Source organism: Mustela nivalis, assembly GCF_964662115.1.
Source record: "Mustela nivalis genome assembly, chromosome: 15".
NCBI lineage: Eukaryota > Metazoa > Chordata > Mammalia > Carnivora > Mustelidae > Mustela > Mustela nivalis.
The window spans coordinates 88,562,229-88,589,530 of NC_139034.1; the positions used below are offsets into that span (position 1 = coordinate 88,562,229).

The 27,302-nt window shown below is 62.6% G+C and overlaps 2 protein-coding genes and 1 long non-coding RNA gene across 23 annotated transcripts in view; 2 read left to right on the forward strand and 1 right to left on the reverse strand.

Moving 5' to 3' along the window:
• ATP11A (ATPase phospholipid transporting 11A) overlaps positions 1–27,302 on the forward strand; it is a 217,341-nt gene that overhangs the window by 142,226 nt on the left and 47,813 nt on the right. The gene's annotated exons all lie outside the window — the stretch shown is intronic.
• MCF2L (MCF.2 cell line derived transforming sequence like) overlaps positions 1–27,302 on the forward strand; it is a 126,920-nt gene that overhangs the window by 30,834 nt on the left and 68,784 nt on the right. For 4 of the 21 annotated variants that reach the window (XR_014303393.1, XM_082701114.1, XM_082701129.1 and 1 more), the window contains exon 1: positions 18,123–18,663. The exons of 3 other annotated variants lie outside the window; for them this stretch is intronic. Coding sequence is in view for 12 of the 18 variants with exons in the window: in XM_082701114.1 (XP_082557240.1) it covers positions 18,561–18,663 (103 nt within the window). In the remaining 6 variants the exon portion in view is untranslated. Of the gene's footprint in view, positions 1–5,220; positions 5,240–5,508; positions 5,758–6,200; positions 6,369–18,122; positions 18,664–22,110; positions 22,266–27,302 lie in introns of those variants that run through there. 14 more of the 21 variants (XM_082701118.1, XM_082701126.1, XM_082701127.1 and 11 more) reach the window with 9 other exon arrangements.
• On the reverse strand, positions 734–3,788 carry LOC309849015. Its single transcript, XR_014303418.1, has 3 exons — positions 2,922–3,788; positions 2,559–2,734; positions 734–1,861 (listed from the first exon to the last, which is right to left on the reverse strand). It is a non-coding gene; the product is annotated as an uncharacterized lncRNA (long non-coding RNA).

The window sequence follows — 27,302 nt, forward strand, 5'->3', positions numbered from 1 at the left end:
CACACGCGACACACACACACGCCTGCACACTCGTGTGCTCTGACCTGCCCGGCCGTCTCAGGTTCGGTCTGCACTGCCCGGGGGCCCCACACGTCCTGGTCGGCCAGGCCCGCGCCGTGCCGCCCTCCTGCCGGCCCCTTCCCCTGCAGCCCCCGTGCCTGCTTAGCTGCGTACACCGTCTTCCCCAGACCTGGGCACTGGGGGCTCCTGAGTCCTTTGGCATGGCTGCCCCATCTCACCGTCTCTCTGCAGACACGCGGCCTCGGGGCATGGGGTGTGCAACAGGGTGTGCAGCAGGGTGACTGGGTCCAGGCGTGTGTTTTGGAATGATCAGCGCGGTGAGGTTAGCTAGCACGTCTGACGCGCTTCTGTGTTGTTTTGTGGTGAGGACGTCTGTACCCCTGGGCGGTGCCCACGGGTGTGACAGGTGTGCTTTTCTCCAGCAACTTCTGCACGTGCGGCTCCAAGGTCGTTCACCTGCTCAAAGAACATGTGTGGCCCGTGGGCGGCGTCATGCCCAGCACCTGGAAGCCAGCGGCTGCTCTTGGCGTCCACGGGTCCCGTGCTTCCAGATCCCACACGCCGGTGACCTCGTGCGGCATCTGTCCCTCTCGCTGCTGCCGAGGGCAGGGGGTCCTTTCTGGGGCCAAGTAGTGGCCCCCGTGCACATGGTGCCCCCGTTGCCCCCATGACTGTGAGTTGTGCTGCTAGAAACACAGGGTACGGGTACCCCTTTTTCTGCAGAAAACTTGATTGTTCCCATGTGGTCCGTGGCTTGGGAGAGGGCTCCAGGGGAGGGGAGGAAAAGCAGCCTTGCATCTGCAGGGACAGGCTCTGGCACCAGGGGGATGCCAGAGTGGCCCCCGAGGCGGCTCCAGAGGCTCCTGGTCCTGCTTGAGGATGAGCCTGTCGAAGAGACGATCGCCCAGCCCAGCCTGGGGGCCGGCCGGCCTGCGAGGTGGGTCAGGGGGTCGTCCGGCTTCCCGAAGGGTGAAGGGTTCACTGCCTCACCCGGGAAGTCCCAGAGCTGGCTATGTGCAGGCTGACCCAGGCACGCAGACTCACAGGGCCCCATTCGGGCTCCGTCCAGAACCAGGTAGCTTCTGTGGCTTCCAGGCTTTGACCCCACTTGCCCTGGGACGGCTCCTCCCATCACGATGGTGCAGCCCCTTCAAGGGAAGCTTGGAGCCCTCGTGCTTCTCCCCGCCCGGCTCACAGAAGGGGCCACGCCCTCCCGAGCCCAGGCATCGAGGTCGAGGGAGGAGCCCAGAGAGAGGCAGGGGCATGTGGAGCAGGCGGCTGGTGGCTGCCTCCACCCGGGGAAGAATCTGGATGCCTCTGGAGCTCATGGGTGGGCAGCGATCCGGACCGCAGCTCACAGGCGGGTGCCGGCGGGCCCAGAGGCTGAGGGCAACGGGAAGGGGGCTCTGAAGGTGGGAGGGTGGTCGGAGGCCCGTGGAAGGGGCATCCCTGGGTCTGTTCTGTCCGCACACTGTTAGAGCCAGAGACCGACAGGACGGCTGGGTGCGCTGCCCAGGGAGCTCTTGGGATTTTTCTTTTCCCTGGGTGTGTTCGCAGAGGAACATTGCTGGGCTCTGTTGTAGTTTCATTTTAGCTTCGTCCTAAAGCTTTGGGGGCCTTCCCTACTGCTGTCTGCCACGGCTGCCGCAGCGTCGCCCCCGCCACCCACGCCGAGGGCCCCCCTTTCTTGCCATCCTGGCCAACGCCTGTTATCTCTTGTCTCCACAGTCAGAGCCATCCTGAGAGGTGGGAGGTGGCCTCTCCTGTGGTCTGACCACTGGGGTGGGGCACACTCTCGCAGCCCCCCGGGGCATCCTGCTCCTTCTGTCTGGTGTTGGGCCTGGGGTTCGAGGAAAGGTCACTGGAGGGGGGGGTCACGGGTGCTGGCGGGGGGCTGCGGGGCCCCGAGGGCTGGGAACGAGGTGGTGGAGGCGGGCCAGGTTTCTGGGGCTGGGGCTGAGTGGTGGGTAGTGGCGGTCCCCCACCCTGAGGATACAGTCCCCTCCCCGTCCCTCCTCCCTGGTGGCTCCGTCCTGCAGCCACCCATCCGTGAGGTCCCTCGGGGCTGCCCCTGCAGGGGATCCTATGGGGTTCCTCCAGATCCCCAGCCCTGGGAAGCCTGTTGCTGCCCAGCTATGCCAGGAGAGTCGGCAGCTTGTGCCAGGAGAGCCCCTGCTTCAGCAGCGTCCGGTGGAGGGCCTGGGGCCTCGCTCTCTGCCTCCGCTGCTGCCCGCGCCTGTTTCGCATTCGGCACGACGGAGTCAGATTTCGTGTCTCTGCGACTTGCTGCTGGAGCTCCGGGCTGGGTGGTTTGCGGCTGTGACCCGGAAACCCTTCGTTCACTGTGCGCAGCCTCCCCTCCCCTCCCTGCCCCCCTGCCCTCCCCCCCTGTGCCCCCTCCCCTTCCCCTCCCCTCCCTGGCACTCCCTTCCCCTCCTCCTCCCCTCTTCTCTCCTGTGCTCCCCCCACCCCCCACTCCCTCCCTGCCCACCTCCCCTCCCCCCTTCCCTTACGGCCCATCCTCGCCCCCGCAGTACCGTAAGCCCCACTGCTGCAAACACGGGTATCCCGAGCACGTCCCAGAGCACATGGCTGGAGCCGGGGCTTTGTCAGGCGGCCTCACGTCACTTCCACAGGGGGGTTTGCCCCTGGACTGGCCTCATTCACCAGCTTGTTCACCACCAGGCCAGAGGGACTCACCCCTGTTCGTGGCCTGCCCGAGGTAGAGAGTGACCCCCTCGGGTCAGGACGCACCTGGTGTGGGTTTCTTCTTCCCAAGTCCCCCTTTCCCCATGCTGCCCCCTTGACGTGGGGACGGCACCGCAGGAGGAAGTGGCCCAGCGGCCCAGCCCGTCTCCCCCGCCCCCCAGAGCACGGCCTCAGGCTGCCCAGGCTCTCACCTCCCTTCATGGCTAACTTCCCGTGCTGGTTGCTAAGAGGACGTGTTGGGTGTCCAGGTGTGACATTACATCCGCCTTCCTGCCTGGGCACCGTTGGGCCTCCTGGGGCGGGCGGACAGCCATGTCCTGTTTTTCCTCTCTGGGAGGAGTGAGACAGCCATAGAAAGCTGGCCTGCACCCTTGGGACCTGCGGGCCAAGATTCTTCCGCAGCGTTGGGTTTGGGACCCTGTGTACCTAACTGTCCCTTATTTCCCGTAGGGGACTTTGGGGACGGCATTCCAGGTGGGGCGGGACGATGTTCCCTGAAGCAAACACTTGTCTAGGCCCGTGTTTCTGTCTGCATCCGGGTTCGGATCCCGCCTCTGCCACGGACGCGCTGTGTGACCCTGGGCAAGGCACCCTCTCTGGGCCGTAGTCTGTAAAGCAGCCTAAGAGCCGTGCCTGCCTCTTGGTGGAGACCACGTGAGTGGAGGAGGTCAGGAGAGTCCGTGGAGCGCACCACACACTCAGGAATCGTTGGGTGGTGTCGTTTTGGCCGCTATGCTTTAGGCAAATATGAAATGATTTTTAGAGAAAACACCATTTATGCCTTAATTTAAGGAGAGAGAAGGTTCGGAGGAGGGAGAAGGTGGGATTTATCCTAAGTGGCGGTGGGCTCGCGTGGCGGTGGGGCTGGTGAGCTGGAAATGCGTAAGGCAGGAGCAGGATGCAGGCCCAGGGAAGAGCCCGTTGCAGGTCAAGTCTGGCGGCAGTCTGGGGACAGTATTCCCTCTTCCTCAGGGGGGGTCGTCTTGGTCGCCTAAAGCCTTCAACTGATTTGACGAGGCCCACCCATACCGGGGAGCATGGTCTGCTTTACTCAGAGACAGCTGACTCACATGTTACATCTACAAAATGCCCTCAAAATGACATCCGGCCTGGTGTTTGAGCCAACATCTGGGCACCGGGCCTGGCCACATGGACCTGTAAGTGGCACCCGTCACAGAGGGCAGCAGACTCAGCCCCTGAAGCAGTGCCAGAGTGAGCAGCTCGGTCCGGGGGTGGCACCAGCCACAGGCACCTCAGGGGACAGGGTGGAAGACGCAGGGTTGAGGAAAGAAGCCGAGTGTGAGTGCAGGTATCCCAGCATGAGGGCGTCGGTGAGAGCAGGCCAGAGGGTCTGGAGGGAAATGCTGGGTGGTGTGCCTAGCCATGTGGGGTCCACAGACCCTCGGGGTTCCGCCTGCCTCTCAAGTTTGAGCACCGCCTGAGAACACTTCTGTGCTCAAATTGGGTTGAACCAGGCGAGGGAGGAGGTGGAGGTGCCTGGGGCACTTCCTGGCCAGGGCTCCCATCCAGGTGAGCAGGTGGGGGTGCCGGTTGGGGCCAAGGCAAAGTGGGGTGTTGAGGACACATGGGGCGGTTGCTGCCTTTGGGACAGCGGGAAGCTGGGCGCTGCCCACTGCACTTGGGGAGGGAAGGGATTTAGCTCTGCCTGAGTGGACACAGCAGGTGTGGGGGGGGCGTGTCCTGCTCGCAGAGGGCAGCCCTGGACAAGGGGAAGCCTCACTGTCCACCCTGCGACGCCGCCTCTCTAGAACCCTCTGTTCACCGGGCTCTCCTTGAACCCTGGAAGGGCTGGTGTGCAGGTGGTTTGATGCTAAAAACAAAACAAAAGAAAACGGAAGGAAAGGAAAGGAAAAAGAAGAAAGGCAGCTTCACCCTCACTCTCCGCCTTCACTTCATGCCGCAGCAATTAGTTTCCAGATCTTTCTTGTCCCCCAGGCCATGACTTCCCAGAGGACAGATCTGGTCACCTTTGTCTGTTGACCCTGGGACCCTGCTGGGTGCCCTTATGCGGAGGGAGGCTGCAGGTAGAGCCTCCGCTGCCCCATGCTTGAATTTCCCACACCCGGCGCGGAATCCGGGAGGCCCTGCTCGCTGCAACGCCAGCCACAGAAGGACGGCAGGTCCCGGGGAGCAGAGGCCCCTGCGCGCGGCGCCCGCACACCTGCTCCCCCCCGCCCTCGGCGGTGGCAGCCACGGCCACGCTCCCCGCGACTCCCCTCTGCCTGCCAGGCGCTCAGGTGTAAAATGCACCCGGTGGCTTCGCGCCAACCGCGGCGAGGTCGGAGGGGCCCCGCGAGCCTGCGGCGCGCTCCTCTCCCCGCCCCGGCGTCCCCAGGCCAGCGGCGCGGCTGGGGGAGCGCGCGGTCCACCCCGCCAGCCGCGGGGGACCGGGACCGCCGCGCGCGGGGACGGCCGGGCGGCATGCGGCGGCGCGGAGAGCGCGCGCTCGGCTGCTGCGGGCTGTGCACCTGCCCCAGGGCGGCCGCAGGTACAGTGCGGGGAGCCGTGCCGGGCGCCACCTCGGTGGCCGCCTCGCCCTCCGTTCGCGCCCCGCAGCTCCTCGTCCTCCCCAGCGAGGGCGCAGAGACCCGGGGCGGGGAGCGGCTTGTGCCTCTGCGCGGGGAGCACCCTTGGGACTGTGGGGGCCCGGGGGGGGGCGCGGGGGGGCGCGCGCAGGGCTCAGGTGACCTCGGCCGTGCGCGCGCAGGGCCCCCAGGTGACCGCGGGGACTCGCCGGGCAGGCGCGCCGCTTCCGCTTCCGCCCCGCAGCCCCCCTGCCGCAGGGCGCGCCCCCTCGGCGGGGCTCGGGAGCCAATCCCGGGCAGGCGGCGCGGCCGTGCCCCCTCCCCATCGCGCGACCCCACCCCTGAGGCACCGTCTGCGGCGGAGGGACGCGGGCGGCGGAGGGCCCCGCGCTCCGCCGGAGGATGAGGTTCTGGCTGCGGCGCGAGGAGATGGCGGTGGCGGAGATGGTGCGGAGGCTAAATGCGGTTTGCAGGCGCGCTGGTAGGAGGAGCCGCTGGCCTGACAGCGGGGTGCGGGGTCGGGAGCGTCCCCGGGTGCATGGCCGCCTCCGCGCCCTTCCCCCGCGGCGCAGGTCGCAGGCTGCGCGCCAGGTCCCCGCGGACCGTCCTCGCTCGTCGCGCCCGGGGTCGGAGCGTCCGCGGTCGGAGCGTCCGGGGCCCCAGGGCCGGGTGTGGCCGAGCGCGCGCCCCCCACCCCCCGCGCGTCGGTCGCGTCCGTCCTGGGGGGGGGGTCGAGGATCCCCGAGCCGGGGGCTCTGCAGCCGGTGCGGGGCTGGGGCTGTGCGCGCTCGCGTCCAGGAGGAACAGTGCGCGTTAATCAGATGATGCTTTTTCCACCAAATATAATTAAAACCTCGGACAGACGCTTGAACTGGGGGTAGGTAAGGGGGGAGGAGCCTAAGCGGACCTACGTTCTCTGTGTTAATCAGACTGAGCTGTGAGGAGCAGTTTGAATGGATCCCTGTGGAGCGGAGAGAACGCTGAGCGGGCAGGGTCCTGCTCTGGGTCTCCGTGCCGCGAGGGCGGGAGGAGGGCGTCCGCAGTCCCCAGCTTTCCTTGACTCGGAGAGGAAATAACCGTTGATCATTAAAAGTAAGTTGCCAGTTTCTTGCCCGATAATTGCCATATGTTGTGTCGCATTTCATTACCTCGTTGTCTAAATAATGCTTTTCTGCGGGATTAGATTCTGTCCCTTGGCTTAGGCGTGGGCTCCCTCCTTTCTCTCTCCCGTAAGTGGGAGACCCCACGGGGTTTTGAGAGCAAAGCCAGGGTTAAACATCGTTGTGTGTGATTATCTAACCAAGATCCTTGGAGACATTCTGTGTTTAATGGTGATTTTTGTGATTAAAGCCACTGGATTTATTGTATATGGGCCAAAAGACAATAACCCGTCGGCCTCGTATTCCCAGAGACACCGCTCCCTTTTTCTGGAACTCGGTTGCGTTTGGCTTGCTGTGGGGTATGGCCTGCGTCGTGGGGTGAAGGGCACGGTGGCTCGCAGACGCACAGGAGCACCCTCGGCTCAGGCTTTGGGGTTGGAATGACAGAGCAGGAACAGCTCCAAGAGTGATGTCATTGCCTAGGTTTTAGGGATGGAGGTTTTTTCTCGAGCGGGCTGGGAGAGGCGCATGTGCATCTGAGTTGTAACAGCCTTCCCTGTAGAGCAGGAGCGACAGGCTGCTCCCTGCATCTGCTGCGAGCTGGGCGTCCGCGTTGACTGCAGCCTTGCGCTAAGCAGCGAGTCCCACATGTGTGTCCTTTGTCACATCTGGGCTCCCGTGGCTGCAGATTCCACCGAGTCTCTCCCAAATCCAGTCAACAGGCACCTGCTTTACGAATCCCTAGTGTTGCTTAGTGGAGGAGAGGACAGCAGTGCACCCGGGAACCACTAACACCGTCGGCTCCTTCGGCACAAAGTCCTTCCATCCAGCTACGTGTCCCCTGCACTGCCCCCCCCCCCGCCGCCGCATGCAGGCTTTGTGTATCCCGCGCCATTGACGCAGTCCTACCGCCGACTGTGGGGCACGCACACCTTCCCTTGTGGGGACGGGAATCTAGGTCGATGTCAGCCTCCTCCTCAGCCTGGGCCAGAACTAACACACACCTCCTGACAGGAGCTCCCTCCCCATCAGTGCAGAACTGCTGTTCAGAGGTCACAGGCATTGTGCCTCCAAGGTCACCAGCAGTTAGTGGCAGATGGCAGGATGCAGGTCTGTAAGCTGGTGTTGTGACTCGGGGCAGGGCCTGAGCCCTGAGGACCAGGGCAGAGCTGATGGGCAGCGCTCAGGGACCTTTCAAAGGCTTCGCGCCTGTCTCCCTCCGCAGCTCCTCCCATGGACAGTCACCGCTCTCCGTCCGAGGGTCTGGACGTGCTGCTTCCTTTGCCCTCCCTTCAGAAAGACTGGCTGCCGTGAGGGGTCCGGGCTGGTCTTTATGTGAGGGGCGCGGGGGGCACCATGTGGCAGGTGGTGCTGCGCCTGCCGACCTTGAGAACTGGAAGTGCATGTGCTCTTCAGCCCGGTCTTTAACCTCAAGGCCATGAGCAGCTTGCGGAAGCTTCTGTGCTGGGTGGCGGCTCCTTTCCAGCGTTTTCATAATTTTGGTTTTCTCTTTAGATTCACAGTAATTGGTGAAAAAGCTATAAGCACTTGAGGGAGAGACCCTGATGGACCTATAGTTGGTTTGAACATGTGCGGGGGCACCTGGGGGCTCTGTCCGTGAAGCAGCCGCCTTCGGCTCAGGTCGTGATCTTGGGGTGCTGGGATCGAGCCCCACATCGGGCTCCCTGCTCAGCCTGCTTCCCCCTCCCTCTGCCTGCCTCTCCCCTGCTGGTGCTGTCTTTCTTGCTGTCTCTCTGTCAAATAAATCAATAAAATCTTTTTAAAAAGTAAAAAAATAAAACATAAAAAACAACTAACAGGTGCCTGTTGCAGAACCGTGGTCCTCTAACCAGGTCCTCTGAACCTTCTGGAGGGAACCGTCACAGATCTGCCCCCCACCCCCTCCCCCCGTTTCTGTGCGGTGGAGCCTGAGAATCAGGTCTCAGGTGATGCTGGTGGTGGCGGTCCAGGAACCAGACTCGGGGAACAGCGGCTGGGGGAGTCTGGAAGTCTGGGGCCACCTTGTGCTTGCCCTGACCTCACCCAGCGCCCCCCTTGAATCTCGTGAGGAGGACCCCCGCCCGCCGTCAGTCCTGGGAGGAGGACCCACCCCCTGGTCAGTCTCCCAGTAACTGGTGACATCACAGGCCCAGGAGCCATAAAGGATACCTTACATTTGGGAAGTAGCTATTTTTCTGGATTACTTCAGAGAACTATTTTAGAGACAAGAAGAGCAAAGAGCTGTGGGGAACAGCACAGCTCCCTCCTGGCCCTGGGCAGTTCAGGGGGAGTGGTCAGTCGGGAGCCCGCTTCTCCTGCTTGGGGAGGGGACAGGACGCTCACGCTTTACTTATCTTCTTCCTGTTAGGGCTGTGCTTTTTGGGGTTGGATGTCTGCTTCATACGAACCCAGAAGCAGGCCAAATAGGGACAGTGCATGAGTCCCAGAAATCATGAGCTCTCCTGAAGAACTTAGGATTTAAAAAAATGATTTTTTAAATATTGTTTTTTAATGAAGAGGAGATTGTGTTTTACCATGTAGAAACCAACCCAGTGTTTTAAAAGCATTGAATTTTTCCTCTTTTGCCCCATCTAGAGCTGGTGCTGACGTGTGCCGTCTCTGTGCCTGCGGCCACTCTGAGGTTCTGCCATCAGGTGTCCTCCGCAGGTGCGCGGGGCCCAGCGCCGCCTCGTCTGTGAGCCTGGGGGTGTGCCCCAACCCCTGCTGCCACCCCAGGGCCGCCCCGGGGGAGCCTCTGTCGGCCGCCCCCTTCTCCCTGGGTCACTCTGCAGCTGGGAACGAGTCTCGCCTGGCCTCTCCTCCTAGCTGCTAGATGGCAGCAGGTGGCCGTCCCCAGGGCAGACCTCACGCCTGGGCTGTGTCACAGAATGCTTCTTGAAACCAAAGCCAAGTGCAGCCGTCACCAAGAACCCTCCGGGTGGCGCGCCGAGGGTTTGGTCCCTGCTGCTGCTGATGGCCACATCCGTGTCTCCAGTGACACGACAGAGCAGACCCCACGTTGCAGAGAGAAGCTCTAGCCGGCATCTCCCCCGCCAGCTTCCCTTTGTGCAGACTTATGTAGAGGGGGTGTCTGCTTGGGTTAATATGTGAAAATAAGTCCTTAACCCAGAATCGCCAAACTCGTCCCAAGCATTTTCCGTGTAAAATGGAGTTTTGGCATCTTCGGTGCCTCCTGCGGCTATTAGTGTTAGCGCCGTGGGGTCTGGGACCCTTGGTGTGTGATGGGAATGGCAGGGAGGCGGGGAGCCGGGAGTGAGGGCACAGGGTTTGGGTCCCTGCGTTGGTCAGCCGTGGCCGCCAGGCGAACCACAGGTAGGAGGCTCCTTTCCCACGGTCTGGAGCCTGGAGGTCCGAGGCCGAGGTGTGGGCAGGACGGGTCCCCCTCGAGCCCTGCAGATGGCCGTCTTACCCCGGTGCCCTGCCGTGGCTGTCCCTCCGTGGGGCTGTGTCTGATCTTCTTAGAAGGACCCCAGCCACGTGGGAGCAGAGCCACCCCGGAGGCCTCTCATTTCATCTCAGGTTTGTCTCTCCAGTCGCCGTGTCCCCGTGAAGTCACATTCTGACGTCCTGAGGCTGGCACTGGGACACGTGGAATGGTGGGGGCGTGGTTCGGCCCCTCCCAGCCGGACGGCGTGTGCGGTTGGGCCACAGCGACAACCTCAGTTCGGACCCTGGGAAATCGGAGCTTCCGAGACACCAAGCGGAGCCGCGGTTTCTAAAGGCTGGTGCGGCCTGCAGGGAAGGCAGAGCTGCCGAGGGAGCGGGAGGCCACGGCCTGGGCCGGGAGAGGGCTGGTGGTCCCTGGGGCCTGCAGCAGGTGTGCAGGCGGCAGGCAGTGTGGACGGGGGTCCTGGTGTGTTCTGAAGATGGGGCTGACGGACCTGGGTGCCGCGGGAGAGGAGTCGCTCAGGGCGACCCGCCTGCCCCCAGCTGGGCCGTCCCGGGCCCTTGTAGCTCTGGGCCATCCTCTCTCCCTGGGAAGGCGGCGTGCGGTCGAGCGGGGTTAGTAGGACAGTGGCCTGGGAGCCGAGGGACCAGAGCAGCAAGAGGGGTCTTTCAGGGAAGAAGAAGGTTCCCAGGACGACCTCGGAGCATAGTGGCCTGAGCCCCCGCCACCCCCGATGCACCTGCCAGAGGAAACTTTGCTTCCGGGTGGACCCGGCTGGCGCACAGACTCTCCAGGATGCCATGGGGTCTTCCCGTGCAGCGACCACAGCCTCCGCGGAGTGAACGTCTGCCGGGCGTGGGTTCCACCGTCCGCTCCTGCGGTGCCTGTGCCCGATGCCTTGGGTGGAACCCGGGGGGCTGTTGGCTCAGCTCTGCCTTCTGCATGCCGAGTCCTTTCAGGAAGAAGGCCATCAGGCCGGTGGCATGGGTCTGTGGGGGGAGGTATGACGGACTGTGGGCCGGAGCTGGGATCAGATGGGAGTGACCGTGACAGCCGGAACTGCTGCTGACTGTAAACAAGGCAGGTTCGCCGGAAGTGCCTACGGCTGTCGCCGCAGAGTGGGGCCCGGGCTTGAGAGATTCCCCAGTGCGACTCTGGGGGTAAACTCTGCGGTGTGCTGGCCTTTGGGACGGTCCGCTGGCAGTGCTGCTGATTTCCTGTGTCTGACCTGGGGTTCTCAGGCTGTGGTCTCCACCAGGCATCACTAGACACTTGTTGGAAAGGCAGATGCTCGGCCTGCCCCGGCCCGGTGCATCTGACGCCTGCACGGGTGCGGGAGGGCGCCGTGGCCCAGGTCGGTGGGCGGTGGAAGCAGACACCTCACTCCTTCAGTGGCCTCCAGAGATGGAATCAGGTGGAAAACAAGGCCTCCCTGTGCTCGTGCCGCCCCTGCCTGGAGCTCCTGCTCTCGCCCACCAGCTAGTTTGGGGCCTTCCCTGCCTCCAGCCTCATGGCCGGAGGCTTGCCGGGAGCCTCGCCGTCCCCGCTGTGACGCCTGCCTTGCAGCCGTGTTGCCACGTCCGTGGCTCTCTGACATCCTGACTGACCACTCGCCTGGCGCGTGACTCTGTGTGTGTTGAAGCAGCGAGGGGCAGAGAGCACGTGTTGGTCTAAACTGCGGGCCTGCATGAGAAGACAAAACCCCTAAAAATGGGAGACGGGTGACTGCGTCCCTGGTTTCCAGAAGGAAAATGTGCGATGGAGAAAGTGTGAATCGTCTGGTTGAGCTTTGGACGGGATGAACGGCGCGTGCGCAGGGGGCATCTCCAGCCTCTGCAGACACACCGCACTCACGGCAAAGCGTGTCTGGGAACGTCCGAGGACGTCCTGCCCTGGTGCCTGGACTTGGAGAAGCCTTTCTCTGTCCCGCACGGTCCGCGGTGCACAAAGTGTGAGGTGACAAGAGTTGGGATTCTTTCCCAGCGAGCGCTCGCTCCCAGCCCCTCCGCCGGGGCCAGGTGCGGGTGTGTGATCTGTGACGGGCGCTCAGCGGCCGTGGGCCCTGCTTCGGCAGATCTGCTGCTCCAACGTGGCTGTCATGAGCGGCCTCTGCCTGCTGCTGCCAGCCCCTCGGAAGACGTGCCCGGGGCACCCGTTGCCCCTCTGGCCTGCGTCCAGAATGAGGCGAGTGGCGTGCGGCCCCCCGCCCCCGAGCCGTGTCTGTGGCACTGCACCGGGGCAGGCTGTTGGGCAGCATGAACGTGGCACCTGCTGTGATCTGAACCACCAGCCGTCCATGGGGAGAAGAGCGGGCCTCCACGTGACCCGTCTCCTCATTGCTAAGATACTGAAGTGTTCTCTCTGGCCCTTGCTGGGAGCAGTGGACTCACCAGGACCCACCAGCGCAGCGCTGTCCGTCAGGATGGCGGGCTCCTGCCGCTGGAGGCGGGGGGACGTGTTCTGTTGGCCCCCGGGTCAGTCAGTAAGCTGAAATTGCAGAAGGCAGATCTTGACCAAGAGGGAGTATTTCTCCTAAGGACTCAAGAAACCGCTTCCCCTGGGTGTGACCCCAGGTGTGATCCCAGGCATGGCCCCGAGCGTGGCACAGACGTTGTCCAGTGCCTTGGAGGGCAAGCTGGGGACCATGGCGGCTCTGCGGTGCTCAGACGCGGTGGCTTTCAAGCTGCTTCCCTTGCTCACGTGTTTTGTGAATGTGTCTGAGGTGTCCACATTCAGTGGACGTGGCTACAAACAGGGAAGGCCAGCCATTTGGTCCTTGGTTGAAGTGGGCGTCTGGAAGACGCTGACCACACGGAGAAGCATGAGGCCCTGGAGGCAGTTCCGAGGGACGCTTGGAATGTCTGGAAGAGGACGACCTTGGGTTCGCAGGAATCAGCCACATTTGTGCTTCTGCATGTGTCCCCTCATTACCCCTTTGTGTGAGCAGAGCGGATGGCGGACATGAAGCTGGCTCCCGGGGATTGTGCGCTGGGGGTACCAGACCTGGGCACTCAATGCGCTTCTGGTCATCGGGCCTCCCCTGAGGGGGGACCCTCGCTGTGCTGCCACCTTCTCTTGAACCAGGACCTGTTCCTGGACCCACCAGCGCTCCAGACCCCTGTTTCCAGGCAGCCCCTGCGTGTGCCCTTCACGTGGTTTGCTAAGTGTTTCACGGACCAGCTCCAAACCCCACCTGTGTCAGGGGTTTCCTGAGAATAATGGCCGTGTTCCAGGCTCCAGGGGGCCCACGGCGCTGAGCCCACACAGGCCGATGAGGGCAGACGCCGGCGCTGCTGCTGGCGAAGGCGGGCCTCCCGGGCCCAGCGGGGGACTCTCAGGTCGCGGCGGCTCCTCCGGCAGGCGCTCCAGGCGAGGGCGCGTTGGGGCTGGGCTCCCGCTGCAGCCGAATAAGAGCAGTCGCGCCAGCGTCAGATGTCGGGGCTCGTCCAGAGAGACGAGCGTGACCGGACGTCCCTTCTGTTGTTCTGACCAGTCACGATCGACAGGCACGGCAGGGGCCGGTCTCCTGAGCTCAGCTGTCTGTCGGGCGGGTTCTGTGCCTGGAGGACATGTTCTTGCTGGAGGATAGCCACTGTCACGGTCCTCGGGGCCCTGGACTCCCTGTGCAGCCGGGTGCGGCGTGTGCAGCTCCCCCCCCCCAAATGGGAGGCTGTGCTTGGTGAACCTGCCTGCGTCTCCCAGTGGCCGCACGGGCACCGGCACCGGCATAGCTGGAGGCTCCTCCTTTTCGCCAGGCACGCGTCTGCGCCAGACCCTCGTCTCTGTGCACCTGCTTCTCGGCGAGCCTTGCTGCTGGAGTTGGAACTGCGTCTCTCATCAGCTGGGAGCCATCTGACCCGTTCACTTCATACGTCTGATGTGGGGATAGAGATCGCGGTTGTCTCTTCCCGGTGGGAACGAGCTGGCGCAGCTGTCTGGTACGCACGGACACTGCTGCGCGCTCCAACCGTCTCACTCTGTTAGCGGCCCCACCGGGAAGCGTGGGGGTGCTCTGGGTGAGGGAGAAGATAGGGGAGCGCCCAAGCGCATGAGCACGGGCTCTGCAGGACGGTGCTGCCCTGGGAACACCACTGGTCTGGGCCCTGGCACCCCGCTTTTCACGGAGGGGCCTCCAAGGGGCAGCTCCTTCCCTCCTTGAGGGGACTGTTACCCCGGCATCAGTTCCCAAAGATACACAGACACTGAGAGGGGGTCAGCCCTGACAGGAGGCTTTCTAGAAGATTCAAAGTGGTAAATTTGAAAACGCAATAGAGCTGATTATTCCGTCTGGATTTTAGAGATTACGTGGCTTTTGTGTATCTGGGCTTTGAGCAAATGTTCTGGCATTTTGTCATTCTATTCTTAGCAGTGTCCAAGAAGCGAATCCTGTCCCTGAGTGTGAAAAACAATTTCTTATCTTTGCAGAGGAAGGACTGGTGTTAAGTCCCAGTGGTGACTTTTTAGTAAAATTTTAGGTAAACTGATGGTGAGCTGATGCCCCACGTATGATTTCACCTTCGTAACGCTATTCACTCTTTAGAGACAGTTTTTAGGGGCGCCTGGGTGGCTCAGTGGGTTAAGCCTCTGCCTTCGGCTCAGGTCATGATCTCAGGGTCCTGGGATCGAGCCCCGCATCGGGCTCTCTGCTCAGCAGGGAGCCTGCTTCCTCCTCTCTCTCTGCCTGTCCGTCTGCCGACTTGTGATCTCTGTCAAATAAACAAATAAAATCTTTGAAGATGGTTTTTAAGGGTTTTGATGTCTCCGTTGTTAAGAAGGGAGAACATGTCATTTCTTATTTAAATGGCAAACAAATATGGAAAGTTGTTGAATAGCCAGGTTTCTGTGGTTTATCAGTTGTGAGATTTATGCCTCCATCAACCCTCAAAGGGTAAAATTTGTCCTGTGTTTTCTTCTGAAGCCCAGTTTTGTGGGAGGGTCCCTCACTCACGCACTCGCCGGCCCACGCGTACAGAGCGTCTGTCCTGTGCTGGCTGTGCCAGGCAGATACGGCACATCCGCGCTCGCTGAACAGGACCCCTAGGTCTTCCCCGCATCCGGGAGCTTCTCTGGGAACAGTCTCCAGGCACAGACCCCCACTTAGCCTGATAAGTATCGGGGCCTCCCCCGGAAAGTGCAGCCCCCATGGCACGCGCTGCGTGGTCTTCCCGGCACAGAGCAGGTGCTTGTTTGCAGTCACCGCGGACGCCACGTAGCGCCTGCCCATGTAGGGCGTCAGCTGGTCTCCAGCTCCGTCTGACTGGGGCACAGTCTCTGGATTTTATCACGACCAGCCACGGCGACGGGTCCTTCATTTCACAAAGTTAAGCGCGTCGTTCAAGAAGCTCTTTCTCGAGCGTGAGCAGCGCCAGCCTCCGTCCGGACGTGTGTCCCCGGGTGTGCGGCCTCGGCGGGTCAGAGCCGCAGCCTCGCAGGTCATCTCGCCGGCCCGGCTCCCAGAGCTTCCTGTCTTTGTCAGTACAAGGGACAGAAAGCCCCCATTAAACAGGGAACAATAGAGCCTGCGGCGGGGCTCTGCTGGGACTCGCTGTCCGGGGCAGCTGCCAGCGGCCGGTGGGGCTGGGAACCGGCGCTGAGCGGGAGGGGGGCTTGCTGGGGCTGGGGGTGCCCGCGGGCCTCGGTGCTGGCCCAGCCGCGGGGAGAGTGTCTGCCGTGAGGAGAAGGAACTGTCCGTGCCTCGGAACTGTCCGTGCCTCTGAGGCCAGGTTGCCAGGCGCCAGGTCGAGGGAAAACCCGGGAAGCACAAAGGCCATGAGAAGGCAGAGCAAGGAGAGGGAGGCCCCCAGCGGCCCCGGCCCCGCGGCCTGTGCTGGCCCCGGGGATGCCACGGCTCCACGCGGGCACACGTGGGCTGTTTCCTCTACTCTGCATCTTGAAAAGAAAAAGAGAAAGAGTCCATTGCCCCCGAGTCCAGAAACCTCGCGCAGCCGAGAGCCAGGCGTCCGTCTCCAAGGGCCGAATGTCCACCCGCCAGCGTCGCTCGCTGGTGCGGCCGGGGCTGAAGAGCTTCTGCCCCTGACCTGATTAATTTAAGACTCTTTACTGCCCACGACGCGCCGGCCAGCTGTGGGTGGGAATTTCTTGCCAGGAGCTAGGGGCCCACAGAGGGTCAGCCCAGTGCTCCAGGGGCCCGCCGAGGCTGCAAGCCTCCCCTGGCGGGGCTCAGCACTCCTGCCTGGCCGGCGGCCTGGGACCGCAGACGTGTGTGGTTTGTGTTTCCAAGTTGGGGGGCTTAGGGCGGGGAATGTCCCCCAAAGGCCAGGAAAACCCGTGGTTTCAAGACATTTCCCAAACCTGAAGTCTGTGATCCTACAAGACAAAGAGACAGAGAGGTTGTGAGTAGGTTCGTGTCACAGAACTGATTTTTGGAAAAGGTTTCCATCAGGGACATCTGTAAGACGCGTTTGGAGAAGCAGGAGAGGCCGGGCCAGCCGCGGGCCGCCCGCGCGGGCACCCGTGAGCATGTCCGACGTGACGGCCCCGACGGCACCGTCCTCGCGCTCGTGCCTATGCCTTTGGCAGACGTGGGGAGGCAGACACAGGGAGAGACTCGGCGGTGACACATGGCCCATGGCGGCCACTGCCCCGGACTCGGAGCGGCCAGCATGTTTCTGCACGTCCTCCCTGCGGTGCCGCGGGCCGCACGGGGCTGAGGGCTCGGGTCCTCTGGCCATAGTCACAGGAAGAGCGCTTGCGTCCCAGACGCGCCACATCAAACCCACATCTGTTTCCTCCCGGGTGTGCGTTGGGCCGGCCTCGCCGGGAGGCTGGCGTGGAGGGGCTGAGGTGGATGGCGCTGAGGCCCAGTCACGGTTTCCCCTCACTTCTGGGCACAGCCCCCAGCTCGGCTCCGTCCTCGCTGCTTCTCACAATGCGGGCCCTGGAGCCAGCTTCACCTGCTGCGTCCCCGGGAACTCAGGGCCGGCGACAGCCCAGGTGGGGGTGCAGGCGGAGCAGACGTGATGGGTCCGGCACCTGCCTCGCGCCCTCGGCACCTGTCCTGCTCAGAGCTGTGAGGGACTCTGATTGTGGGCCTCGGGGCCACTGCCTCCCCCGGGCTGGGCCAGACACAGTCCCCTCAGCCCCCCAGCCTCCAGCTCCCGCAGGAAGGGTCCCCGCAGCCTGGAACACTGACGGGGGGAGGGTGGGCGCCAAAGCACTTCAATGACACAAACGTTATATGGCGGCAACCCAGCTTGGCCTGCTCTGGCACTCATGGTGCTTGGGGCCGAGTGTGGCCTTTCAGACAGACCCAAGTGCCGACCCTTTGTCCGCTTCTATCCTGTGACCTTGAGCATAAGACACACGCACTCGGGCCCTTGGCACCTCCGTCCCGTGGCCCCGCATGAGCTGCCGGCGGGGGAGGGGGAGGGGTGGGATGAGCTGCCAGGGGGGAGGGGGGAGGGTGGGATGAGCTGTGGGCAGGGGAGGGGTGAGAGTGTGATGAGCTGCCGGCGGGGGAGAGGGGAGGATGGGATGAGCTGTGGGCAGGGGAGGGGTGAGGGTAGGATGAGCTGTGGGCAGGGGAGGGTGGGGGCGGGATGAGCTGTGGCAGGGGAGGGGTGAGGGTAGGATGAGCTGTGGGCAGGGGAGGGTGGGGGCGGGATGAGCTGCCAACCGGGGAGGGGTGAGGGTGGGATGAGCTATGGCAGGGGAGGGGTGAAGGTGGGATGAGCTATGGCAGGGGAGGGGTGAGGGTGGGATGAGCTGTGGGCAGGGGAGGGGTGAGGGTGGGATGAGCTGTGGGCAGGGGAGGGTGGGGGCGGGATGAGCTGCCAACCGGGGAGGGGTAAGGGTGGGATGAGCTGCGGGCAGGGGAGGGATGAGGGTGGGATGAGCTGTGGCAGGGGAGGGTGAGGGTGGGATGAGCTGTGGCAGGGGAGGGTGAGGGTGGGATGAGCTATGGCAGGGGAGGGGTGAGGGTGGGATGAGCTGTGGGCAGGGGAGGGGTGAGGGTGGGAGGCCTTCCCAGTGCCACACCCCAGGCGGCAGGACGCTCTGGGACAGTCAGGGCAGGGCTGGGAGCTCGGCTCCCCCGAGCGGGGCGGGCGCCAGGGTCCGGAGCCGTCGGGCCACGCTGGGCGTCGCGGGAAGTGTGACTCACCAAGCAAAGCCGCACTACGGTTTCCTTTCTCCCGCGCTGGGCAGCAGGCAGGGGTCACGCTGGAGGAAGTTACCGGTTTCTCTCAAGAAGGCCTGGGGCCGCCCCCCCCTTCCTCCCTTGTAGTTCTTTGTTTGAACTTGAGACTTCCTGAGCTTGGAAGGTGTTTTTGTCCTGGGCAGCTGGAGCAGGTCCCTGACCCCGGGAGCCCCGGCCAGCGCAAGCCCCTTTCCGAGGAAGGAAACGCCCAAGACCTGCGCGCAGACCGCTGTGCGTCTGTGTCCTGCGCAGTGTGGGGACGGGTTGGGGGCTGGTGGCAGCCTCTGCGGACGCCCTCGTGGGCAGGTGGTTCTGTCCGTGCCCAGGCTCAGTTCAGCTCGAGGCCTGGAGGTGGAGGCTGGGGACCCGGTGAGCGGGTTGGACGCTCTGTTGTGCTTCCTCGGGACTTGGTGAAGCAAGGTCACAGGAGGTCGTGTGCCCAGCGCGGCGTGTCGCGCCGGGTGGGGCACCCTCCTCCCTGCCACCAGCACCCGCCTGTTTCCGACTGTTCCCAGCGGAGGGCTGCAGGGCGCCGCGACCCCGTTCGGCCCTTGCACGAACGAGCCCGTCCGCAGAAGAAAGCCTCCGCTGCCGAGCGCGTCCCTGGAGAAAGCAGGATGGCCGCGAGGGGGGCCCCTCGGGGGGCTCTCAGGGGCCTCCGGCGTCGGCTGCGGCTGCGGCCTCCACGGTGCTGGGCGGCCTCGAGGCGCTCACAGCCAGGTGAGGGGGGACAGGATGCTGCTGCCTGGGGCGCGGGCCTGCGCAGGGGTCCCTCCAGCGGGCGGGTGGACGGGGCGGACGTGCGTGAGGGGGCTCGTGCGTGGTGCCCTCACTGCCGGGGGGCACCTACCCTGGCCTCAGGCCTCCCTGTCCTGCTGCCGGACGTGGGCCGCTCCCCTGCTGGACATGGGCCGCTCCCCTGCCAGGAGCAGGGGCGGCTGCAGGGCCAGCGTCTCCCTGAAGAAGGACTGGGAATTCTCATGGGTCTCAAAGTCACGTTTTCGTGAACTGATTTCTGCGGAGCCGGGGTGTGTCACAGCCCGGACCGGGGCCGGGACCCTGTCCCTCATTTCTGTCCTTTCTCCCAGGAGGACCCCTCCCTCCTCAGGGGCCTGGAGACCTGAGCTTTGCTGTTGACCTTGGGAGAGCCAAACTCTGTGACCACGGGCACCGCTTTGGACAGACGTCCTTGATGTCTGTGAGGTGAAACACCTCAGAGTCACAAAGCGAGCCCAACGTCCGTCCACCCCGGTGGGGAGGTGGGGCCTGGCTCCGGCCACCTGGCATCCCCAGAGGGCTGGAGTACCTGTGCGTCTGCCTGCAGGGGTGGGGCGCGGACCTGCTCTGGCTGGCGGCGCCTGGTGGGGGCGTGTACTTGTCCTGGGTGGACCCCTTCCTCAGTTTCCCTCTGGGGCGAGGAAGAGCCCACACCCATAGCCCGGCTTGGCGGTCGTCCCACGCTCACTGGCCCCCGTGCACGTGTTCAGGGTTCAAGTGACGGCCTCGACCCTCTTGTGGATTCCGCCAGCTCTGTCGAGTAAGTGGGGCTGTCGCGACAGGCCAGGTGGACCCCGGGCCCACGCTCACCAGGGGCGTGGATGCTGCGTCTGTGCCCCCCCGGCCTCCCCCCAAGTCCGCTCTCTGGAGGTCAGCAAACACGCATGGGCGACTCATTTGACCAGACCCATGCTGGCTCCAGGGCATCTGAGCTCTGTCCCCAGGAGGGTGGCCCTGCGGACCCCCACCTCGGAAGGATGGGGTTATCATCCTGACAGCTAGAGGCCACATGCAGGCCGACTTCCGGCCTAAGCATGTCCCCACATGACAGCCATGTGTCCCGGACGGTGGATTTAGTGTCCCAGTGGTGTCCTCTCGCAGGGAAGGGGGCGGCTGACGTGACGGGCTTCTCCTTTACTCCTCGGTGCTCGTTAAAAACCTTTGAGGCCATGTGTGCTGGTCTTCATGACCACTGTGGACCACGGGCAGTTCGGTGCTCAGGGCCCTGTGAGGCCCCAGGTCACCAGGGCTCCATGAGGTCCTCACGGCCTCCCTCACCCTCCTGCCCCTGGCCTCCCTGGCGTCTCCCAGCTAAGTCTCCCTGACCCACAGGTGTGGCCTTTGTGTCCTGGCCCCTGCTGGGAGCTTCTTGCTCCTGGAGAAGCACCGTTGTCTTCCCTTTCCTTCGTGCCTGCGAGTGTGTCCAGTTCCTCCTTCCAAACCCATGTGTACACGGGGGTCGGGGTTGGGCCGGCCTCTGCGCCCCGCAGACAGACCTCGCCAGGCTGCTTTCTGTGGCTCGAGCCCTGGAAGAAGCACCATCAGGCAGGGAGATGACCGCGGCCAGACTTCCCGGTCGGTGGAGGACGCGGGCACAGTGTGTCACTGCGAGATCAGTTTACTCTGATCGCCAGAGATGGATGTGACATCAACCCGCTGGAGGTCAGGGTGACCTCGGGGCTGTCACCTCCGCTCTGTCCCACGGGAGCTGTCGCTCTCCCGACACAGAACGCTCCCCAGAGCAGAGCCCGAGCGCCCATTGCGGAGGGCTCCCGGGTCCGGGGCCCGAGCCCCACACCCAGCGCTCTGCTCAGCTGCGGGCCTGCTTCTCCCTCTCCTGCTTCCACTGTCTCTGTCTGTCAAGTAAATAAATAAAATCTTAAAAGTAAATAAATAAATAAATAAATAAATAAAAGAAGCGAATAAATACATCTGGCACAGCCGGGTGAACCGATCACTGCACGTGATCACAGAATGTCCCTTTGAGCTTTCTGGTAGCTGAAGCAAAAAAGGAAAAAAATTTGACCACAAGGTCATATGCAAAAAAAAAAAAAAAGGAAAAGAACAAGAAAAGAAAGAAATTCTTCTGGAAAGAATTCTGGAGGAGACCAGGGCTCAGCTGTACACACTGGGGACATCAGACCCCTCTACGGTGACGGTCTCTGCGTGTTTCTTTTCCTTTAGAGAATCAGTGCACCCAAAAATGTTGAAAGCGTAACCGTGAATTGCACTGAGGCCCTTTCCAGAGCCGGCCAGGGTAGCTCTGTCCCTCCCCGCTATTCCCAGAGGGGGCGGCGGAGTCTGGGTCTGACCGTGACTTAGGCTGGCTCTCGGGGAAAAGGGCTGCCGGCCGCGCAGCACGGGACTAGTGGCCTGGTCACAGGCTGTGGGGCTGTGTTCCCCGTGAGTGTGGGAGGCGGAGGCCACAGCTGCAGGCGAGGGCCCTCCAAGGGACTGTGAGTGTGCAGCTAAGGATGCGTTGTTGCTTGGCGGCCGGTCCTCAGGGCCTTGCCCGGCGTGGTTTTCAGGACGACCGGCTTTGTGAACCTGGCTTTCAGCTTCTCAGGAGCTTTCGGCAGCAGAGGGTGGTTTACCTCTGACTTTCCGGAACTCTCGCGGGAGGGCTGCTGAGACCCGCAGGAGTGAGGACAGTGCGCCGCTTTACTTAAAGTGTTTATTCAGAGGAAACACTTGTGCTGAGTCTTGCCTGCGGGCTTGTACTTGTTGGTAAGGAAAGGTACCTTGCTCTGGAGAAACCTGGTGATTATCCGTGTTTTCATTATTTTAAACGTGGCACAAGGCAGCTCAGACGTGGCTGAACTCCGAGAGGCGCCTCTGGGTGGGGTTCCCACTGCCCGCCGCAGATGTGTGGGAGACCTGCAGACCCAGAGAGCCGGACAGCACGGGCGGGGCCTTGGAGCAGGTGCCGTGTCTCTGCTCTGCTCACCGTCCTCGGCAAACACGGCCGCCGCCTCTGTTTGTTCCCGGCGTCTCCGGTGTCCTGTGCGCCAGACCTTATCAGATGCAAGCGGGTGGGGCCAGGACACGTGGCTTCCGGCACGTGCGTGTCTCTGCGGGCAGCGTGGGACCTGCGCGCGGCCGACCGTCTCTCCCCTTCACGGCAGCATGGGGAGTCGTACCGCAGAGATGTCCCTTCTCCCTGAACCGAGGCCGAGGCGGGCCCAGACGTTCCTTTCTCCTCCGGTGCCCAGAGCCGGCCGGACGGGACACCTGTGTACACACGCGGGTGGGGTGAGCAGCTGTCAGCCTGTGGACGGCCGTCACCCTCAGTGCTTGGTCTCAGCTCAGGGCTGAAACGGAAGTAAAGAGTCAGCTGGTCCCTCGCGCAGATTTAGGGAGCAAAGTTCAGTGGGAAAGGCTGGTGGGTAGGCGCGCAGGGCAGCAGGACCGGGCGCAGTGGAGAGCGTCTTCCTGATGCTCCCAGACCATGGGGGATGGACGCGCCGCCCGCATCTCTGTGGCAGAGATGAAGAGCTACTATGTCTATTCTGAGTGGTGCACCTGGCTGCTGTCCGTCGCTGAAGGTGAGTCCCCGGGTCCCGAAGCCGCTGTCCTGCGGGTCACCCCCAGGGCCCCAGCGGCAGCGACCGGGCCTCCTAGAGAGGGTTTTTCCGCATCTGCCCTGCAGAAGGAGGACGGTCTCGTGAGTCACCAGCGAGCGGTACCCCCGGAGCAAGGAGCGCCCAGGCAGTGGGGTGGGAGGCAGACGACTCTTCATCTGAAGTCATCATTCGATGACTCTGAGGCCCACCAGTGGCTGCCCAAAGCCAGGGACATCCCTGTGGCTCGCGAGGCTGGCCTGAACTGGACAGCAGGGAGCTTAGCCAGCGCCAAGCCCATCAGAGCTGAGCCCACCTCGTTCGAGCTCCGTGGACAGAGGTCCACACGCAAAGTGTGTGCAGAACAGAAGCCACAGCGGCTTGGTACCGATAATCCCCTTCACGCAGTGACCCGTGGGTGACTACTGGGCAGTCGGCAGCCCTGTAGGTCAAGTGCTGGAGACACAGCGCTTTGGGGACATAGAGGTGCTTCTGTGGTCCACTTTCCTAGGGGCCACAGAGCCCAGGGAAGCCTTGGGGCCCCAGCTGTGCACGGGGGCTGAGCAGGTCGCCTGTCCATGGACGGTTCCTCCGTTCGCCCCTAAAGTTCACAAAAGCTGCTGTGGTGTGGGGAGGGACGCAGCTTCCTTGCTGGCAGCTGCTGTCCGACTGTGACAAGACGCCTGAGGTCTCTGTGACCATAGCCCGTGAGGATAGGCTCTCCCCTGGGTACGGGGGCTGTGTTCTCATTGCTGACGGAGAGCTTCGTGGCGGTTAAAGCCGTGCCTCGCTGTCTCGTCTGAGCCCACAGATGGGAGGGCCCGGCCGTAGTCGTCAGAAATGGTGCTGGTCCGGGGGCTGTCAGGAATGTGGGCGTTGGCAGGCGTCGTGAGCGGGCCCTTGGGCTGGCCACGGGGCCCACAGTTGGCACCATGGCTCTTGCTTCTGTGATGGTGACAGTGGGAGGGCGCAGGAAGGTGATGGGCCTGGCGAGGTCCCCCCAGGGCCCCCAGAGGGCCGCATGGCTCAACTCAGAGAGGGGCTTGGCTCCTGAGCAGAGCGGGGCAGAGGCCTGGCCTCTGGATCTGTTTGTACAGTGATCACATGCTTGTCCCTGCAGGGAAACTGAGGCTGAGGGAGGGCGGGCGCATCCATGGGGGTTAAGGGCTGAAGTCAGTGAGTGGGCCAAGCCCACAGTAGGTGAAACAGCCTTCAGCACAGGGGACAGAGGTGTCCACTGCTTCCCACCTGGTGTCTAAAGCAGCCCTGCCCAGCCCCGGCCACGTCTCCCGGGGACGGAGGCCGCTGCGAACGGGAGCCACCCACTCAAGGCTAGTGTCTCCATTTGTGTTGTGCCAAGAAAGGAAGCCGCAGACTGTTCAGGCTTCCCGTGCGGCTCAGCTCGTGGCCTGCGGCTCAGGACCCGCGGACGTGGCGCTCCCAGCCTGAGAGTCCCGTGGGGCAGGACCGTCCGTAGAGCAGCTTCGCCTGTAGTGTGAGGGGCCGGTGCTCTGGGTCGAGACATCACACGCCCGGCTCTCTTCGCCGGAGGAAGGTAACGGCACGGGGTGGGCCCTGGAGGGAGGCTTGTGGCCGGGTCTGGGCAGGGGCAGGGCCTCGCGGTGCTTCTGGTCCCCTCGGGCAGGAGTCTCTGGAGGAGACATCTCTCCCCTGCCCTGGCCCGACTTTCCAGAAGCCCCTCTGTCCAAAAAGTCGGCTCCCTTCTGTGCTGCAAGAGGAGCGCTACAGTCCCCCAGGGCCCCCAGCCCGCCTGCAGCAGACGTTGGTTTCATCCTCAGTCCGTTTGCTCTTTCGTCTTTCCTCCATGTCCCCAGTCCAGCCCTCCACGGCCGCGCCACAGCTCCTGAGACCGAGAACGGCGGCCATGTCACAGGAGGTGGCTCAGAGCTCTTGCCTGGAAATTGGAGTCAGGGCAGCGGGTCAGGGGTTGCTGTCTTAGAGCCCCGGGACCAGGCAGTCCCGCGCTCTGACTTGAGAGCGGGATCTGGGGACACAGCCGAGGGGCGTCTGTATAGCAGGCAGGAGCCTGGACCTGGCCTGAGTGTCACCGAAGGTGCCGTCACGTGGGCATGATGTGAGAGCCGGAACCCTAACCTTTCCGGGATGTGGTCACTCTGAGATGCAGTCACGGGAGTGTTAGAAAGTGGGTGTCTGTCGAGCTGGGGCAAGATTCCCCAGCGAGCCTTGTCCCCAGTGTCACAGGGAGGAGGGTCGCACCCCAACTCCCGCTGAGCCGCAGTCACCAGCTGCTGGTGCTCTGGGTCTGGGTTTGGCTGCTTCTGTGGGGTGCCAGGCACCTCACGCTCCCCTGTGTTCGTGTTTTCCCAAACACGGCAGCAGAAAGGTCAAGTTGGCACCGATGTGCGTGAACCCTTCCCACCAGGCTCCATGTGTGCGTGCGTGGTGGCACACGGACGGGCAGCGGCCCCAGGACCCCGCAGAGGACTTTGTGCATTTGGCAGGAACTCGAGCTCAGTGTCTGGGGCCTTTCTTGACTGCAGGCTCCGTGCGAGACGCAAGGACTGGGCTCGGTGATGCTCTCACGCTGACCCATCAGTCCCGTGGTTGGGACCCGCACACAGATGGTCTGTCCCTGCTGCAGCATGTCGACGGAGCTGCTCGTTGACACCGTCCTGTGCACAAAGACCCGGAGGGTTTAGAAGCCGGGTTGGCAGCGCAAGTGTAAATCCCATTGTGGGATCCATGCCCCGAACCCCGCAGCATCTGGAGGCTGGCGACGGGGAGACGGCTTTCCCCGTGTCACTAGAGAAGGCAGGCATTTCAGACACAGAGAGTACAGCGCGTGCTGAGAAACGCCAGCAGACGCCCAGCCTGCACGTGGGGCCGGCAGGTCGAGGGGCGGCATTGGTGCAGCCCATTGCCAGGGCCGTTCAGAACGCCTGTGACATATTCACTCGTGCAGAGAAACCTTTATTTTCCAAGATCGCTTGAAAGAGGAGCTCGGAGTGCTCTGGGACTTCTATATGGGAATAAGTCTTCAGGAAAAGAAACAGGCTTCTGTATTAAGCTGAGAGCAAATGAATTCACCAGACATTCCGAGGCCGAGAAGGGCCGCTCTCCTTCTGTTGGCCACAGACCCAGAGCGTGTACTGTGGGCCGGGCCCACGCGTGCTGCTGCGGGGAGAGCAGGGAAGTATCAGCCTGCGTGGTCGCCGCGGAGACTGGGATCAGAATCCAGAGCCAGAAGGACCTCCTTGGGGTACTGAGAAGCCCAGGGATGAGATTCCTGAACTAAAGCGGGACTCCCGGAAACTCCTGCCCCTTCCCTGGGAGAAGTGGCCCCGGCAGCCACAGGAAGGTCCGCGAGGTCTGCACCGGCCCACGACTGCTGCTGGCTAAGACTGCTGCTGGCTAACCGCACCTGGCAGCCACAGGGGAGGGAGCTGGAGGCGTGTTGGCACCAGGAAGCGCGGCCTGAGCCAACATGATGGTGAACCTCCCTGGGAGAGCTGGCCAGAGGCCTTCCCCTTCAGCAGCTTCCCAGATCTTGGGGCGTTTTTCCTGAATGGCATGGACTCCTTTCTGTCACGTTTTCCAGTTGCATTACACATTTTTGGGGGAATAAAAGCACATTTTTTTAAATAGCACAGTTTCATTGATATGTTGGAAACATAACCGGAAGTTGTTAAGCTTCCAGAAATCTGTCAGATAGTTGTGTACAGATTGGACGAAAAAGGAGTCCTAAATGGACAGCTTAAAATGCAATTGAAATTTGCATTTTAAAATGTTCACGAGGCTTTTGCTTTTTCTGCCCAGCCTTACAGCTGCACAGAGCCTCATGGGGACTGCGGGAGTGGGACGCAACAGGCGGCCTTGGGGGGTGCCCGTGCTCCAGCCAGGATGCCTGCCGGAGAGTCCGGCTTGTCCCCGTCCCAGCCACAAACCCCCTCAGTCGTACTTGGCCAACATTTGGGATTTCGGGCCTTGAACACGATTTCTGCAGTGATCTCGTTGTATTTAAAACAAGGGAAGTATTACTTTTATTACTAGAAACCAATGTGCCCTAGCAATAACCCGAGCTCTTGCCGCCAAGGCCATCCCTCCAATAACGTCCGGTCCTTGCTCCGTGGGGCAGACTTTTGAGCCGCTGCACGCCGCATCACACACCTTCTGAACCGGGTCTCCTTTATGAAGCGGATGTGGAACATTCTGGGGTGCGATTTTCGGGGGGCATGTGGCACTTACTAATTCAACCTACCCTCAGCTGCTCTTTTAATCAGTCCCTTTATGTTGTATCAACACAACTTTGAAACACTGTATCAACACAACATGGGAAACAGCAAAGATTTTGTTTATGCTCCGGAGTTAAAAGCACTGACTTTGACACTGTTTCTGAGCTCCGAGCAAGACGAAAGCAAGAGGAAAGGCAACGCTCTCTGTCTCTCTGTCCACAGCCAGGCACAGCACCAACCCTAAAGCACCCACCGTCTGGCCTTGCTCGGTCAACCCCAGTCCATGCCAAGCATCATGCCCAGAACGGCTGCGGCTCAGGATGCCGGGGAAGGGAGCACACGTGTTAATATGAACATGGGAGCAGCAAGGTGCAGATGGGGTTCCGGGTGGCTGTGACCGTGGCCGGGGACGCATGTGACCATGGCTGGGGACGCAGGACCTCGAGTTCTCACCGGAGACACAGGGGCTTCAGGCAGAGATGTGCGTGTGGAAGCAGGTGGCCTACTGAGAGACTGGGGTGGGACCTGGGGACAGTGTGGGCCGTGCAAGGGGCTCTGAGCCACGACTGTAGCAGCCCAGGGGCGGGGTTGCCGGGGAAACGCTGGAGGAGGGGCCCAGTGTGCATGTCTTCCGGGGATGGAGAAGCCAGCAGAGGAAGCTGGAGGTCCACTTGGGACTTGGGGGGCAAAGGGGACGGACATCAGAGGAGGAGGTGGTCCTTCCTTTAGGACCGGAAGTGTCTGTGAGAGCCGGAACGTAGGTCTGAAGGGTGGCGGGTCAGCCGTGACCTCACAGACACTGGCGAGG